At 41.0% G+C, this 18,173-nt stretch overlaps 2 protein-coding genes across 5 annotated transcripts; one reads left to right on the forward strand and one right to left on the reverse strand.

The window, feature by feature from the left end:
- Positions 1-5,518, reverse strand: arpc4l (actin related protein 2/3 complex, subunit 4, like). The gene is made up of 6 exons (XM_061784219.1): positions 5,453-5,518; positions 4,895-5,013; positions 3,936-4,047; positions 1,165-1,260; positions 628-798; positions 1-442 (listed from the first exon to the last, which is right to left on the reverse strand). The coding sequence occupies exons 1-6, from the start codon at positions 5,453-5,455 to the stop codon at positions 437-439; spliced, it is 507 nt and encodes a 168-aa protein (XP_061640203.1). The 5' UTR covers positions 5,456-5,518; the 3' UTR covers positions 1-436.
- Positions 5,519-5,562: 44 nt separating this feature from the next.
- Positions 5,563-17,038, forward strand: tada3l (transcriptional adaptor 3 (NGG1 homolog, yeast)-like). 4 transcript variants are annotated; one of them, XM_061784217.1, is made up of 10 exons: positions 5,563-6,092; positions 6,261-6,340; positions 6,427-6,648; positions 6,851-7,098; positions 11,156-11,261; positions 11,352-11,487; positions 13,760-13,863; positions 14,003-14,109; positions 16,303-16,494; positions 16,574-17,038. In XM_061784217.1, exons 3-10 carry the CDS (start codon positions 6,439-6,441, stop codon positions 16,764-16,766), a joined length of 1,296 nt encoding a protein of 431 aa, XP_061640201.1. In that variant the 5' UTR covers positions 5,563-6,092; positions 6,261-6,340; positions 6,427-6,438; the 3' UTR covers positions 16,767-17,038. The 4 variants fall into 4 exon arrangements, with proteins under 4 accessions (XP_061640201.1, XP_061640202.1, XP_061640200.1 ...); XM_061784218.1 differs by lacking the exon at positions 6,261-6,340 and having other exon boundaries at positions 6,391-6,648; XM_061784216.1 differs by having other exon boundaries at positions 5,564-6,092; positions 6,261-6,648.
- Positions 17,039-18,173: the final 1,135 nt, after the last annotated feature.

Here is an 18,173-nt window from a genome sequence, read left to right on the forward strand (position 1 = left end):
TGTAGAAACATTGGTGCTTTTTTTATTTTACACAGTACGACTAATTTGTACTTTTCCGCACATATATTTAAGACGAAATTGACAATAACAGGGCAGATGGACTGGCATACACTGAGTACTAACACCTAACTACTTAATTGCATTTGAACACACCCATAGTCTCTGTATTCATGGACATCAGCGTGTTTAATGCTTTAAGGACCCGCCTTTGTTTGTTTGGGCATTTGTTCTAAGTGGTAGGAAAATGGACCTGATAAGTATTTCTTTATATACAATCACTGATATCAATGAGTACAGAGATGAGTAATTAGACAAAGCCAACGGGTCATCGACGGGTGGGTGACGTTCCTCTCTCAGTGGCTCACTGATTGTTTCCACCCAAGGGTCTATCGCGAATGGCCGTTACAGACTGTGGGAGTGCGGGAGGCGGAGGTCATCAGAACTGTGGAAAAGAATACAAAATTGGTTCATGTTACTAATTCTGTCTTTTAATACATAGTACATTGTGTTGAATAAGTGGACGTGGATAAATAAATTCAGAAAACAAAAAACACTTCACCCTAACCCACAACACTGACAACCAAGTGAACATTCAATACGTAGAAATGCATTATCCCCATCGCTTACATTCTTGAGGAACTCCTCGGCGACAATACGGGCTCTGGCGTTAACGGACAACTTCATCTCGCTAATCTCCTTGTCAATCTCCTCCATGAAATGGATGACGAAGTCCACCAGCTTGTGTTTGTACATCTGCTCTGTGTGGAAGTTGGTGATCAAGAAGCTTATATCATAACCCTGAAAGAAAACGATCAATTAAATGCACAAATAATAACATCATGCAGGGGAAATAACTTCAACAATATAAATGGGGATTTATGGATTCATCAATTATTCGATTGACCAATTGTTTCCAATAATTCATCCATCCCCCAATTTTCTATCATGCTTGTCTTCATTTGGGTCACGGGTAACTGAAGCCTACCCCAGCTGAGTCAATCACAGGGCATTTTGTCAACTAACTGAGAACTATTATAAACAGTGTAAAAACTCTTAATGAAAGGTATTATAGTACTGTAAAGTGGTAGACAATTGTGTATATCCTCTTAACCATCATCATAATGTGCAACGTAATCATGGGGCCACCCTCAACCCGTTTCTTACCTCGACCGGTTTCCTCCTCAGAATGAAGAAGTTCTCTGCCCTCATCATCATAAAGCGCATGAACTTGTGGCAAAGGATCTTCTCGATCTCATCAGCCTGAGGTGGCAGACACGGCACAATTGTTTTTACTTGTGTACATTATACAAAGAAAACAAAAGAATTATTTTATCGTGGAACCTCCCAAAGTTGAACACAATCAATTCTTCTTCTGTACTTACATTGTACATCCCTAAATGCACCACTACAGAGCCGCTAAACTACTTGACAAGCGTAACTTTTATTATGCCCGAGGTGAAGGTTCTCTTTGCGTCCGGTGTCAATGCATTGGCAAGTCACTGATTATCGCCTCCACAATAGCGAATAAGCTACACTTCTTACCGTGCTAATTACAAAAGTGTCTTGAAGGGAGGATGCGGAGTGGATACGCGAAGACGATGTCAAAGCCACGCTAATTGCTGAGCTATCATTACAAGCAGTCGCAAAACATCGAAATAAGTAATTTGGTGAAACAATACACTTGTCATATAGGAGTGGCTGGAACTGCATTTTCACGGAGAGTGACCAACTTGGAACAACGGAAATAACAGGCCAATTAATACGCGTTTAGAGAATATAAAATAATACATGTCCACACAGGACGCCACATCTGAACCAGAAATTAATTAGTACATCACTGCACGTCACTTCAGGATGTGGACAGGTTAAAAGTATATTATTATTATTAATAAATATTCATAATATAAGATACACTTTATTAGTCCCACAATGGGGGAATTTGCGTTGTTTCAGCAGCAATTGTGGATATAGGAAATATAAATATGTACAACCCCAATGCCAATGAAGTTGGGACGTTGTGTTACACAAATAAAAACAGAATACAATGATTTGCAAATCATGTTCAACCTATATTTAATTGAATACACTACAAAGACAAGATATTTAATGTTCAAACTGTTTTTTGCAAAGAATCATTAACTTAGAATTTTATGGCTGCAGCACGTTCCAAAAAAGCTGGACAAGTGGCAAAAAAGACTGAGAAAGTTGAGGACTCCTCATCAAACACCTGTTTGCAACATACCACAGGTGAACAGGCTCATTGGGAACAGGTGGGTGCCATGTTTGGGTATAAAAGGAGCTTCCCTGAATTGCTCAGTCATTCACAAGCAAAGATGGGGAGAGGTTCAACACCTCTTTGTGAACAAGTGCGTGAGAAAATAGTCGAAGAGTTTAAGGACAATGTTCCTCAACGTACAATTGATGCAAAGTGGAAAAGTGTTCTGTGGTCCGGCGAGTCCACATTTCAAATCGTTTTTGGAAATTGTGGACGTCGTGTCTTCCGGCTCAAAGAGGAAAAGAACCATCCAGACTGTTATGGACACAAAGTTCAAAAGGCAGCATCTGTAATGGTATGGGGCTGTGTTAGTGCCAATGGCATGGGTAACTTACACATCTGTGAAGGCACCATTAATGCTGAAAGGTACATACAGGTTTTGGCATATGCTGCCATCCAAGCAACGTCTTTTTCATGGATGCCCCTGCTTATTTCAGCAAGACAATGCCAAACCACATTCTGCACGTGTTACAAAAGCGTGGCTTCGGAGTAAAAGAGTGCGGGTACTAGACTGGCCAGCCTGCAGTGCAGACCTGTCTCCCATTGAAAATGTGTGGCGCATTATGAAGCGTAAAATATGACAATGGAGACCCCGGACTGTTGAACAGCTGAAGCTGTACATCAAGCAAGAATGGGAAAGAATTCCACCTACAAAGCTTCAACAATTAGTGTCCTTAGTTCCCAAACGTTTATTGAATGTTATTAAAAGAAAAGGTGACGTAACACAGTTGTAAGCATGACCCTGTCCCAGCTTTTTTGGAACGTGTTGCAGCCATAAAATGCCAAATTCATGATTTGCTAAAAACAAAGTTTATCAGTTTGAACATTAAATATCTTGTCTTTGTAGTCTATTCAATTAAATATAGGTCGAACATGATTTGCAAATATTTGTATTCTGTTTTTATTTATGTTTAACACAACATCCCAACTTCATTGGAATTGGGGTTGTAATATAAATAGCATGCAAGACGTAATTACATTTCTTCTTCTAACATGTACTTCTCGTTTGTGTACAAGAAGTACATTGTACAAAATAGAAACCAAAACTATTGTCCATATATAAACTATCCAATTCAGTCTATCAGCACTGTTATTTATTTGTTTGCAAACTCGAGTGCGAAGTTTTAATTTTGACGTTTGAGATCCGATTAATCTGCTTTAACAGACTTGCGTTATTTTTTTAAAAACATTTTTGTCAACAGGGTTGAAAACAAAATGGGCAAAGGTGAATGAATCCATAGATACAGATATTTTTGATGGTTGAACATCGAAATCTCATGTACTGGTACTTTGATGCAGGCTCTAGCTGCGTCCACCATTATAAGGTTGATGTAATACAAACATTAAAATGACAAATATTGTAGCCATAATTTATTAACGATTATGATTGTCGCACGGAAATGTTCTTGACAAACTTTTGAAAATGTGGAAATTTAGAGAAATTTGGACAATTTGTTCTGGAAGTGAATTGTTATAGGTTGGCAGCTCTGGTACTGTAATTCTTCATCCTTTTTGTAATTTGTCCAAAGAATGTCAGAGACATTTTTAAGACACCTGGGAACTGTTTAATATTTTTAAAAATACAAAAACCATGTCTCCTTGAAGGTCATTCGAATCTAAACCGGAGGTTCCACTGCACTATTAAGATTAAGTGGATCACCTGTTTGACAGCAATGCTGACTCTGACAGAGTTGATGGATCCCTCGATGAGAACCTTCTCCTTGTCATTGCGGCTGATCACAACAGGCTGAAGCAGCAGCTCCTTACTGCTCCTGTAAACAACAACAAAAACAATATTCCGTCTGACACTTAACACTGGCGTAAACTCATCGAACAGGGCTCTACACTAACTTTTGTACTCGTAGCACTGGTGCGTCCAACTTTTTCAGTTGGTCGTACCAGCACATGATTTGGTCGCACCCTTTTTAAGGAGGTACAGCATGACCATGGCATACCATAATTTTGTATGAAGATTGACAGTGACTTGAGACATAATCGTTGCAAAATATTTTACTGTGAACAAGAAGTTTATCTGACACAAGCAGTAGTAGACAAAAAAGGACAATTAAAAAAAAAAAAAAAAAAAAAAACTACCAAAAATATTTTGATATTTATTTGATAATTTGTTCAATTCAGACGGGCCAGTTCTTACGGTGAAGGCTCCTAACGCTCTTCCCCTAAATCATTACTACTGCAATTATTGCACTTTATTTTAATGGCAGGTTGTTTTGCTATACAGTCCTCTTTAAAAAGGAGTCTGGAGCTTTTAACCTTGCACATATCTTCATATGTCAATGCAATAAACAGGGTTTAGACAGACAGATCGATAGATCGTGGAATTCATAATGATTGCGACGGCGCCACAGCGCTCTCTGTTTCTCTAAAATAAATGAAAACTCTCAAACAATCCCAAATGAAAATACAGTATGTCCAATTGTAAGTTCTCATTTATACAGTGATGCCTGCGAAGAGGCTGCTGCAAGCCAGTTTCACACCTTGCCTTGTACGGCTACCATTTATCAACCCTTGAAGATTGCCTTGTGCGAGTTTGCACAGGTTCAAACTTGTGTGGAGGTAGCGATCTTCTGCAAAGTAGAAAGGCAGAGCAGAGTGACATACCTGACCTCCACCTCGGGCTTGTTGTGACGCTCCACCACCTGAGAGGAGAAGTTCTCCAGACACAAGGCCGCCTGCAGGGTGGCCCTCACGGCGTTTAGGTAGGGACGCAGAGTCGCTGTCTTGGGACAAATTGGACAAACTCAGTGTACAAAATTGGAGTGAAATTCCTAAAACAGCAGGATCAGGTTGAGAGATGTCAGGTTTAGAAACCAAGCTGAGGGTTCAAATAGAATTAATAGAACTGAAGATGGATCAAATAATAACCACTTAGAATAAAATAACGATGCTAATTAGGAATGCCAATGCTTTTAGGTGGATGTTGACTCTCATCGTTACTTTGCCAAACCTGTTGATAAATATGAACTCAGTAGTAACAGGGAAAAGCTAAGTGCTGAAAAAAAATTAAATAAATCATTTTACAAGAGAAAAATACTAAAACTACCTATAAACCGGCAGAAACACGGAGGTAGCATGTTTCCGTCCAAATAGTCTGATGTAACCAAGTAATGCATGCCTATAAATTAACGAAGTAAAAGATCCACTTGAAGAAAAACTCACCATTTTGCACTGTAAAAGGCGGAAGTTCCTAAGCCACGCCTAGGACTCAGCTTCCGTAAATCCTACATACTCCAGAAACAAAATGATGCGCTTGTTTTATTTAACATTTCAGTATGAGGAAGTGGATTTTTCTACATAATATGCATTTCTACGATTACACCTCTTCACTCCGCCCGTTTTAAATACACTTATGAATGAAACGAACATTTCCGAAAGGACGAGTCCATTTCGTTGCATTAACAGGAGGCTTTTGTTTTGTGATCGTGGTGTTATTAGTTGTACAGTTGTAACATTTAAAATAATTACATTTGAATCATATTTACAGAAATTTAACTAACTTTAAACTACTACATTTAACTGTGGGAGAGGGCGATTGCGTATCCTTTGAATCATATCATAACACAATATGGTTGAATCCGACTCTACCATTGCTATCCAGCGCTGATATCTCCAAAAATATTGCCTGATCAGAAAATTGGACAGCACTGTATCAATTTATAAATTTACCATGGTTACTAAATTATTATTCTCTTAAGTGCAAACCTAAATATTGTGACTGTGTCGTAATCTCAGTGAATTCGACGGTTTTACACCCCCTTCATTCAATGGAGTTTTCCATCATGGATGGCATTCGCTGACGGTAATTATCGCTGCCTGTAAAATTCAACTGATTTCAGATTTTAACCGCGTTTATTATCTCTCAACGGTTCATATAACGCCACTGCATAAAGTGTATGAAGGTGTTACCGTGTAAATATAGTGATAATGTCTAATATTTTAAGACACATTTACGATTTGGGCCCTGCAGGCTATCAATGTATGAACCAAACCTGCGTCTACGCAGTGTGAGCTGGAAAAACGAGCTTTGCTCACGTACCCTTATAACAGGTTGGACACAATTCAAACGTTCCTCACCTTACCCCCCCCCCCCGTTCTAGTGTGCTTCAGTTCATTCTAATAGAGTCAGGCCACAGGTACCCCGCGTCATGAGTGAGCTGAAGGACTGCCCCCCTTTGAAGTACTATGACTTCAAGCCCGTCGAGCACGTCAAGGTGTGTCCCCGCTACACGGCCGTGCTGGGACGCTCAGAGGACGATGGGATTGGCATCGAGGAGCTGGACACTTTGCAGCTGGAGCTGGAGACTCTCCTGTCCTCAGCCAACCGCCGCCTCCGAGCTCTGGAGGAGCAGAGACAGGTGGGAAAAAGACGGGAATAATTCATCCATCCATTCATTTTCTATACCACTGATCCTGCTAATAGGCAGAGAGAGAGAGAGAATACATTATAAAGAAGCAGTGTGTCCTGTAATAATTGTATCAGCAGTAATAATGTTATGGTGAGTAGCAGTATTACTGGTATTAGTACCTTTTGTAGATTATATTTGTCCTGTGTTGCAGATCCTCACTGACTGGCAGGACAAAAAGGGAGACAAACGCTTTCTAAAGATGGGAAAAGACCCTGACCCTGCTGCATCATCACGCCACAAGCCAAAGAAGCAGAAAGTAGATGGAAAAAGTAGCCACGGGCCAGGGCCAGGTCCTGGCAGACCTAAATCCAAAAACCTGCAACCTAAAGTCCAAGAATATGAATTTACAGATGATCCTCAAGACATTCCTCGCACTCCTAAGAATGATGTCCCCAACAGGTCAGCAGCAGTCTTCATCATGTTGTACACGAGCATCTCCATAAATTAATACAGTCCCGTCCAAAGGTATTGGAGTGTCAAGGTCCATTCCTTTGTTTTTGTTGTATACTGAAGACATTTGGGTTTTAGATCAAAAGATGAATATGAGCTAAAGGTTCAGAATTCCTGCTTTTATTTCATGGTATTTACATCTAGATTTGTTAAACAACTCAGGACAAAGAATCCAGTTTTCAAGCAAAAGAATTGGAACAGACATTATTAAATTAACTTAAAGTGAAGAACATTTAATATTTGGTGCCATGACCCTTACTTGCAATAACTACATCAAGCCTGCGACCCATTGACTTCACCAGACTGTTTCATTCTTCATTTGAAATGCTTTTCCAGGCCTTTACTCCAGCCTCTTTCAGTTCTTGTTTGTTTCTGTGGGGTTCTCCCTTCAGTCTCCTCTTCAGGAGGTAAAATATATGCTCTATTGGGTTAAGGTCTGGTAATTGACTTGGCCAATCTAAGACCTTCGACTTTTCCCCCCTGATGCAGTCATTGTCTTGTTGCATGATGAAGCTTCTCCCGATTTAGTTTGGATGTATTTTTCTGTAAATTGCCAGACAAAATGGTTTTGGAGGCTTCAGAATTCATTCTGCTGCTACTATCATGGGTTCACATCATCAATAGACTAGACTAGTGAGCCCGTTCCAGAAGCAGCCATGCAAGCCCGAGCCATGATATTACCTCCACCATGCTTAACAGATGAGCTTGTTTGTTTTGGATCATAAGTGGATCCTTTCTTTCTCCATACCTTGGCCTTTCCATCACTTTGGTAGAGGTTAATCCTGCTCTCATCAGTCCATAAAACCTTGTTCCAAAACATTTGTGGCTCATATCTGTACTTCTTTGCAAAGTCCAATCTGGCCTTCCGGTTCTTTTTACTGATGAGTGGTTTGCATCTTGCGGTTTGGCCTCTATATTTCTTCTTTTGAAGTCTTCTTCGAACAGTGGATTGTGATACCTTCACCCCTGCCCTGAGGAGGTTGGCAGTGATGTCACTGACTCTTGCCTTGTTTCTTCATAGCTCTCACAATGTTTCTGTCATCAGCTGCTGTTGATATCCTTGGCCGACCTGTTCGATGTCTGTTGCTCAGTTACACCAGTAATTTTTGTTTTTTTTCAGGACATTCCTAATTGTTGTATTGACTACGCCCTATGTTTGTGCAATAGCTCTGATCGATTTCTCCTCTTCCCTTAGCTTCAAAATGGTTTGCTTCTCTCCCATTGAAGGCTTTCTGGTCTTTGTGTTCTTTACAGCAAATGCAGTTTTCACAGGCGAAACCCAAAGCCAAAAATAAGCACTATCTAATGTTTAAGCAATCAATCTAAAAGGCAACACCTGAGCAACTGGAAACACCGATCGGTCACGTTCCAATACTTTTCCTCACTTGCGAAGTGGGTGGATTCAAACAAAAGATGCTCTGTCGTGAGTTGTTCAACACATCTAAATGTAAATACCATGAAATAAAAGCAGGAATACTGAGGAAAATACTTATTTCAGTAGTTCAATAAAAACAATTGAAACTCCTATATAGAATAACTACAGAGGGAAATAAGTGATTTTCTTTTTTATGTTGATGATTTTAGTTTACATTTCTCAAACCCCAAATTCACAGTCTCAAGAAATTAGAATGTTACTGTGGGGGGAAAAAAGTATGTGAACCCTTTGGAATTTCTTGGACTTTGCATAAATTAGCCATAAAATGTGGTCGGATTTTCTTCTAAATCACCAGAATAATCAAACCATTGGTTTAGACTAATACCACACAAACAACCATATATTTTCACATTTATTGAAAATAATGTACTCATTCACAGGACATGGACAAAAAAGTAAGTGAACCTCAAAGCTACAGATTCCCCAAGAGCTAATCAGAGTCAGGTGAGAACCAACCTGAAGTTCAAGACAAGATTGGAAGTGTGGCTCAAAGCTGCTCTGACCACTAGAAAACACACACCAGTTTATAAGTCTTTTGTCAAGAAGCATTCCCTGATGTGTACCATGTCTCGCTCAAAACATTTCTCAGAAGGCCCGTGATTAAGAATTGTTGACTTTTATATATAAAAAGGTAACAAAAGCATCTCTGAAAGTCTTGATGTTCATCAGTTCATGCTTAGACAAATTGTCAATAAATGGAGCAAGTTCAGCACCGTTGCTTCTCATCCAAGCAGTGGCCCTCCTGTAAAGATGACTGCAAGAGCATTGTGGTTTAAAAAAAAAAAAAAAAAAGAACCCCAAAGCGTCAGCTGAAGACGTACAGAAATCATTGGCACATGCCAACATCTCGGTGGACAAATTTACCTTATCTAAAACATTAAACAAGAATGAGGTTCATGGGAGAACACCAAGGAGGAAGCTGTTGATGTCTAAAGAAAACCCCCAAAAACATTGCTGCACGTTTGAAGCTTGCTAAAGAGCACTTTGATGTTCCACAGCACTACTGGCAGAATATTGAATGATGAAACCAATGTTGACTTGTTTGGGAGGAACACACAATACCATGTGAGGAGGAAGAATGGCACAGCACACCAACATCAAAACCTTATCCCAACTGTGAAGCTTGGTGTAGGGAGCATCACGGTATGGGTGTGCTTTGCTTGCTCAAGGCCTGGACAGCTTGTTATCATCAATGGAAAAATAATTCTCAATAATCAGGATAGTTTGCTGAAGAACTTGAGCCCATCTGTAAAATGTTGAACCTCAAAAGAGGATGACTGTTGCAATAGGACAATGATCCAAATACAGAAGAAGAAACGACGTTTTCTGGAGTGGCACAGGCAAAGTCCTGAACTCAGGCCGGCTGAGATGCTGTGGCATGACCTCAAGAGAGCTATTCTCACAAGACATGCCAGGAATCTTGCTGAAATGCAAGTTTTTTAAAGCGGAATTGTCCAAAGTTCATCCTGATTGCACGTCTGATCTGCAACTACAGGAAATGTTTGCTTGAGGTTATTGCTGCCAAAGGAGGGTCAACCAGTTATTACATCCAAGGTTTCACTCCCTTTTTCCTCCCTGTACTGTGATGAGCTCATTTCTAATCCTATCCAACCTAGTCACTCCTAGGGAGAACCTCAACATCTTCATTTCTGCCACCTCCGGTTTTGCTTCCTGTGTCTCTTCAGTGCCATGTCTCTAAGCCGTACATCATGGCTGGCCTCACCACTGTCTTATAAACTTTGCCCTTCATCCCAGCCGAGACTCTTCTGTCACATAACACACGTGACACCTTCCTCCACCCCTTCCTACCTGCTTGTACCTGTTTCTTCACTTCCTTACCACATTCACCATTGCTCTGGAGTGTTGACCCCAAATATTTAAAGGCCTCCACCCTCTGTAGAAGGACAATGAGGATGGCGCTGCCAGGCAGGAGAGCTCGAGGAAGATCAAAGAGAAGGTTGGTAGATGTAGTGAGGGAAGAAATGAAGGCAGTTGGTGTTAGAGAGGAGGATGCAGGAGATAGGCTTACATGGAAAAAGATGACGCACTGTGGAGACCCCTAACGGGACAAACCGAAAGGAAAGGAAGAAGGCTGTGAATGTTTACGTTATTTTCAATAAAAACATGAAAACAATTGTTTGTGTGGACTAGTTTAAGCAGACTGTTTAATGTTGTGATTTAGATGAAGATCAGACTGCATTTTATGATCAATTTATGCAGAAATTTCATAAATTCTAAAGGGTTCCTCCCACTGTATGTAAGAAACAGTCACAATTTATTTAAATATAGAAATGTGTTAGGAAGCACTTTTATGAAAAGACTTTAATGATTCCATATAAAGAGTTGAACCTTTTGAATTGAACCTCAGGAAGGTGAAGTTGAAATTGAACTTTTCTACAATATTCAGATTTATTGAGATGCTCCTGTATTTGCACAACATTTTCTGGTGCTTCTCAACTAAAATGAGATCATTCTTCATGTACTGTAAATCAGCAAACGTGGTGACAGAGAGGACAGTGTCAGTAATTACCTTTGTAGATGGTCGTCACATCGCGTCGTTTTTCATTTCAGATTCTGGGCATCTGTTGAGCCGTACTGTGCTGACATAACAAATGAAGAGATCCGCTTGCTCGAGGAACTTCTAAAACCACCAGATGATGAAGCAGAGTACTTTAAAGTAAGCCATTTATGTATGTTACGTTCAGCAACATGGATTTTACATCAAGAGCAGTGTGTTGAGCTTTGGTTCTGTGTGTGTTATCTGGAGATTCCAGCATTAGGGAAACACTACTCACAGCGGTGGGCTCAGGAGGATCTGTTGGAGGAGCAGAGAGAAGGCGCTCGGGCCAATGACAAGAAGAAGAGTCTCTTGGGAGGCCCGCTGTCTGAGCTTGATGCAAAAGGTGACAGAATTCTGACACCAGTGCCTATAAAAGTGTGTTTGCCAATTCCTGCCCGCTTTATTTACTAAGAAAATCGTAGCGATAGTAAATATTCAGCAACGAAAACCTACATATTTGATAGGCTTTCCACGATCAGGATTTTTGGGGCTGATGACAGATGAGCGAGTTTAAAAAAAGGATAACCGATCACCAATCCGATCACCAGATGGAGCAATGTGTGTTTAATGACTTATGATATACATTTACTGTATATGTTTGTGTACTGTATACTAAGTATCTTCAAAAGTATTCTCTAGCATTTTAGACAAAATGTATAACATTAATGACCTCTAGGGGGCATTCAAGGATTCGCCACTGACATAAGTTTAACTTTTCAGTCAGGTCAAACCAACATTACATGACAGAAATAATGGGTGCTAACTTAGTGTAATTAAATTACTTTATAGTAATTATATTACTTCGCACACACTGAAACTTTAGCGCATGATTCAACAGAATGGCGACATTTTTACAGTGGGTACAGAAAATATTCAGACCCCCTTAAAATGTTCACTCTTTGATATATTGCTGCCATTTGCTAAAATCATTTAAGTTATTTTTTTCCTCATTAATGTACACCCAGCACACCATATTGACAGAAAAAAACTGAATTGTTGAAATTTTTGCAGATTGAGTAAAAAAGAAAAACTGAAATAGCACACAGCCTTAAGTATTCAGACCCTTTGCTGTGACACTCATATATTTAACTCAGATGCTGTCCATTTCTTCTGATCATCCTTGAGGTGGTTCTACACCTTCATTGGAGTCCAGCTGTGTTTGATTATATTGATTGGACTTGATTAGGAAAGCCAGACACCTGTCTATATAAGACCTTACAGCTCACAGTGCATGCCAGAGCTAATGAAAATCATGAGGTCAAAGGAACTGCCTGAAGAGCTCAGAGACAGAATGGCAAGAAACAGATCTGGCCAAGGTTACAAAAAATCTACTGCTGGACTTAAGGTTTCTAAGAGCACAGCTGCCTCCATAATCCTTAAATGGAAGACGTTTGGGACGACCAGAACCCTTCCTAGACCTGGCCGTCCGGCCTAACTGAGCAATCGGGGGACAAGAGCCTTGGTGAGAGAGGTAAAGAAGAACCCAAAGATCACTGTGGCTGAGCTCCAGAGATGCAGTCACGAGATGGGAGAAAGTTCTAAAAAGTCAACCATCACTGCAGCCCTCCACCAGTTGGGGCTTTATGGCAGAGTGGCCCGACAGAAGCCTCTCCTCAGTGCAAGACACATGAAAGCGCGCATGGAGTTTGCTAAAAAAAAAAAAAAAACACCCGAAAGATAGTTAGAAATACGATTCTCTGGTCTGATGAGACCAAGATAGAACTTTTTGGCCTTAATTCTAAGCGGTATGTGTGGAGAAAACCAGGCAGTGCTTATCACCTGTCCAATACAGTCCCAACAGTGAAGCATGGTGGTGGCAGCATCATGCTGTGGTGGTGTTTTTCAGCTGCAGGGACAGGAGGACTCTTTGCAATTGAAGGTAAGGTGAATGTGGCCAAGTACAGGGATATCCTGGACGAAAACCTTCTCCAGAGTGCTCAGGACCTCAGACTGGGCCGAAGGTTCCCCTTCCAACAAGACAATGACCCTAAGCACACGGCTAAAATAACGAAGGAGTGGCTTCAGAACAACTCCATGACTGTTCTTGAATGGTCCAGCCAGAGCCCTGACTTAAACCCAATTGAGCATCTCTGGAGAGACCTGAAAATGGCTGTCCACCAACGTTCATCATCCAGCCTGACAGAACTGGAGAGGATCTGCAAGGAGGAATGTCAGACGATCCCCAAATCCAGGTGTGAAAAACGTGTTGCGTCATTCCCAAAAAGACTCATGGCTGTATTAACTCAAAAGGGTGCTTCTACTAAATACTGAGCAAAGGGTCTGAATACTTATGGCTGTGTGATATTTCAGTTTTGCTTTTTTAATAACTCTGGAAAAATTTCAACAATTCCATTTTTTTCTGGACTACAATGTTGGGACATTGCCGTAAAATTGTAGTTGCTTCATTTCTTCATCCTCCAATGTCTTTGCAAGTACAGTATTGATAAATGGACATATTCTATGCAGCAACATTTAGCATTTTTCGTTTGCATTGTAACAGTATGCATGCCTCAATCCCTTTGCATTTACAAAATGACTAGAATGCAAAAGAGGCACACAGAATGTAACCTTTGTGACGTTATGGTGGGTTTGTGCACTCGGCTGATGCTTACTAGATGTGGACTCCTTGCTGAAGAAGTCCGAGTCCCAGCATGAGTCTCCGGAAGATGGCTGTCCATTTGGTCCTCTCACTCAACGTCTGCTCCAGGCTCTCGTGGAGGTAATTATACTTCGGAATGTCAATATTTTGAACAACCGCTTACACAGAATGGAGTTGCAATTATACACAGCTTTCGGCACCGCAATTCATGCTTGACCATTGTGAGCTTAAACGATCATGTCTTCTCTGTCGCATTCAGGAGAACATTATATCCCCCATGGAGGATTCTCCTATACCAGACATTTCAGGGAAGGATGCTAATGATGGAGCCGGGACGTCTCCTCGAAGCCAAGGAAAATCGTTTAGGTAGGTCTGAGATATCAGAGAAACTAACAGTTACAGTGTGCATGCCTCTAAAAATACAGTAATAAAAAAAGAAGAATTTCCAGGGATCTCGTTTGATGTGTGTCCCACGTCTGAGACTCAAAGTAGAAGGGACACATGAAGCATTGTCAATCTGCTGTCGATAGATGCATGGTTTATGACCTGCCGTGCGTACATGCGTGCGTGCGTGCGTGTGTGTGTGTTGGTGAACAGCTTCCACACACAGTGAATCAAAAGTATGAATCTTGTCTTGGTGGAAGCCAAGATTGTTCCATACAATGGACACGGGTGTTTTTTGTGGACTCGATAAATTTTCATTGTTCTTGTAACACCGACCGCGCCACTCACGACGCAGCAAGCCGCTGGCAGAATGGCGTAGATGCACACAACTGGGACAAAGGGAAAGTTAACCGTTTATTACATGTGTTAGCCTGCGGCAACATCGTTAAAACGTCAGTGCTCGGAGTTTTGTGTGTGTGTGTGTGTTACACATTACACACAAACACACACACTGTGTATGTTAAAAGTGAAAGTTAACTGCTCCTAAACCATAACTACAGCGGCACGTTGTCAATAGACAGTAGTTGACTTCAGTGAACTAATTTTCAGCGTCATTTGATTGACACGTGGAAGTCTTACAAATCACAGTCCAGCAGCTCGAGGGCGGGCCTTATTTGACATTTTATTAATCCTTTATTTAACCAGGTAAAAGCTTATTGAGAGAGAAAATCTATTTTTCAGAATCCAAGAGGCAGCAGAAAATTTACAGTTTTGTCTTTATTTTGAGTGATATATATTATATATATGATATATCATTAACATCCATCAATCCATCCATTTTCCGTACTGCTTGTCCTCACTAGGGTCGTGGGTGTGCTGGAGCCTTTCCCAGCTAACGCCAATGGTGGTGTACACCATGAACAGTGATATTAAAATGTATGGCGTCTGATTTAAAACTGATAAAGCCCAAATGCTTTCGAGTACATACATGGTGTTTTTTTAAATTATTATTTATTATTCATTTAAATCTTCCAGGCTTTAGAAAGACATTTTGTGGGCCTCTAGTGGGTTAATGACTCTATACCTACAGTATGTGCCAAATGTTTGATAGTTTTGGGAAAATCCCCCCCCCCAAAAAAAACATCGTCCTAAACAAATTTGCTATTGTGGCAGGCTGAAACATATATTGAGAAAGAACAAGAGCAATGGATAACACAAAAATGTACAAATCGTAGAACTAAAAAGCTGCAATATAGCGGGACCGCAAAGCAACAGCCGTCCTAGATAGGATTACTGTAGCTATACTTCGTGATAAGTTGCAGGGACTCATTGTTCCAGGGCTGGGACTCATTGTTTCCAGACATGTGGATCCTGGGACTCACGCAGTCTCAGTGTAAAATGATCTGGGAATTTCTTACCTTTGGTCCTGTGGTTGGCTTGCACACTGGAAGGGTGCCAAATGACTTATTGACTGACTTATTGTTACACCGCTGCCCAAACTTGTTCATCGTACATCGTTTGTATTTACCCTGCGAAAGTCATAAATTGAAAGTAGTATTTTTTTAAATAACATTCGTACTGCGTAGTAACCACAAAACGCCATGGGTCCCGCAACTGTGTTGTTCTGAGCAGCAAATTCATCATCATTGCCTTCTCGCACGTTTCTTATTTTGCTTAATATGAAGAAAAATCATCTTTATTGTCAAGAATGTATATTCATGAAATTTTCCTCTTCATAATTATGATTTGGCATTCGCTGGCTCACCTATTTGCATATTAATTTTTCTTTGGAACCTATCCTCTGTTATTTGCTGAAAATTGCCATATTTGCTGTTTTTTTGTGGTCAGGGCAAAGCCCTGTCTCATATCATGGTATTGCTTTGGTGCCCTCTTGTGGAATCTTGGTGTTTAGGAACTATGTTGAAGTGAGATAGAGAGATTCACTCTGAGTCATCTGTAGGCAATTGCAGTATAAACCTTTTTAGGGGGCTTCAAGTGCTCGCAGTTTTTCGCTGCTCACGGGAGGGGCTGGGTCCCTAGCCTCCGCAAATAGCGGGGGTTCACTTGTTAGAACTTTTCTGATATCAAACCAAATTGCCCACTGTTGGGGCATCCAAATTTCTGTGCACTCATTATAGTCAAAGGAATTAAGTATATTGATTTTTCCCATTTTAGCGCTCCTCACACGCGTTCCCTCGAGGCTCGGATCAAAGAGGAGCTGATCGCCCAGGGACTCCTGGACTCCGAGGAGCGACCGGGTCCAGGAGGAGACTGCGAGGACGAGGTGCTGGTCGAGCTTCAGAAGAGACAGGCCGAGCTCAAAGCCCTGATTGCTCACAACAAAACCCGCAAGCAGGAGCTGCTCAGGTGAGGCTGCGCCACAAAGTGAACCATGTGGCAGGTGCCAGGTCCTGGCAGTCACCTTTCATTTGTTTCTGCTCCTTAGGTTGGCAAAAGAGGAGATGCGCAAGCAGGAACTGCGGCAGAGAGTCAGGGTGTCTGACAATGAGGTCATGGAGGGATTTCGGCGAATCATGGCAGCCAGACAGAAGAAGCGCACTCCGACCAAGAAGGAGAAAGACCAGGCGTGGAAAGCTCTGAAGGAGCGCGAAAGCATCCTTAAGTTACTGGATGGGTGAAGGAAACATGAAAAAAAAAACTGTGTGAGTTCAAACGTTTGGACTACAGTCACACACTGCTGGAACTTAGGAAAATGGATCGCCCTACAGGTGGCATTTGAGGAGGGGCATTTCTCGTTGTCTTTCAATGGTATCCATCGCACACTCATCTTTTGTTAGAATTGTCAAGATGTTTTTTCTATTGCCTTTGGTCTGTTGTGGTATCATAAAAACGATGCATCAGTGTGTTTGGATAAATAATGACCAATTAAAGGCTGCTGTTAGACAAATTACTACCGTTTTTTTATTTTTATTTGTATTTTTTTATGAGTTCAGAACAAAGTCCTTAAAAGCTTACCAGCATCACAAACAGTTGACTGAAATATCATTTGCTTAGGGGTAAAGCTAACATTAATACATTGATATTGGTTAAGAGGTAATCCAACAGGGAATTGTTTGTCAAAAATAACAAAAGCTTACACAGAAACCAAGAGTGTACTGCTTTTTGATGTGCGAACAGCAATGCCTCCTGGCCTTTTAACCGGCAGTACTGGTCATGTGACTGCAAATTTCTGCATGGCAACAATCTCGGGAATGAAAGAGGAAAGACGCTCTTACGGGTAACGAGTCTTCTTTCGATCGTGTGTATACCCACTATCCAGTGGAAGAGGAACAAAAATGTCGCTCAAAACTTCAGCACCGTATTGTTAGCTCAGTGAAGGCACAACTTCTAATCTTTTTGATTAAGTCTCTAAAATTTTGCAGGGTGTATGTGATGACGTGTCTGGTTAATGTTACATGTGTACATGTGTAACTAACTTTATTGAGAAAGGTGGAAAGAGCCGTAAATTGGAAAGGTACCCAATCTCATAGCACAGAGGAAGATTTTCTAAAACACCACTAGATGGCAGTCAAATCAGGTGACCACGCACGTCAGTTGTTGCCAGTGCAATACAGTCCACGGGGTCCACGGTTTACGACGGAGTTCCGTTCCGATGGCGGTGACATAACCCGAATGCGTACGTAAGCCATAAATGCAGTAAATATTATTTTCAGGTCTGCAAAAATGAAAATATTAAATGAACTTTTAAACGGTAAGTACGACGGTAACTGAGCGTGCGTTCTTCTGCCACGTGAGAATGTCTTCTTTCTTATGCCTGCGCAAACTAGCTCGTTGCACGCCTTTTCGTCCCCCGAAACGTCGTATGTCGGTACCGTCGTAAACCCTGTACTTGACATAGCTAAATGAATCCATCTTGATTCCAGAGTCTAGTTGAGATAAAGAAGGGGGGGGGGGGGGGGGGGGGGGCCATACCGAAAAGTTTTGCTGGAGGTCGAGGTTTTTTTTCCCCTTTGTTTTTTTACATTTTTTATTATTTTTTTTTTTTTTACATCTATACAGCCTTTCATTCTTATACGGTGAATATA

Source organism: Phyllopteryx taeniolatus, chromosome 9 (genome assembly GCF_024500385.1).
Source record: "Phyllopteryx taeniolatus isolate TA_2022b chromosome 9, UOR_Ptae_1.2, whole genome shotgun sequence".
NCBI classification, from domain to species: domain Eukaryota; kingdom Metazoa; phylum Chordata; class Actinopteri; order Syngnathiformes; family Syngnathidae; genus Phyllopteryx; species Phyllopteryx taeniolatus.

Excerpts from the sequence above, each read along its gene's own strand:
- tada3l (XM_061784217.1), top strand. The coding sequence starts at position 6,439 with ATGAGTGAGCTGAAGGACTGCCCCCCTTTGAAGTACTATGACTTCAAG. Across the intron at positions 7,099-11,155 it reads AAGAATGATGTCCCCAACAG|ATTCTGGGCATCTGTTGAGC; the intron begins GTCAGCAGCAGT and ends TTTTCATTTCAG. Across the intron at positions 11,262-11,351 it reads ATGAAGCAGAGTACTTTAAA|ATTCCAGCATTAGGGAAACA; the intron begins GTAAGCCATTTA and ends TGTTATCTGGAG.
- arpc4l (XM_061784219.1), bottom strand. Across the intron at positions 4,048-4,894 it reads AAGCCCGAGGTGGAGGTCAG|GAGCAGTAAGGAGCTGCTGC; the intron begins GTATGTCACTCT and ends TGTTGTTTACAG. Across the intron at positions 1,261-3,935 it reads TCAGCATTGCTGTCAAACAG|GCTGATGAGATCGAGAAGAT; the intron begins GTGATCCACTTA and ends CTGCCACCTCAG.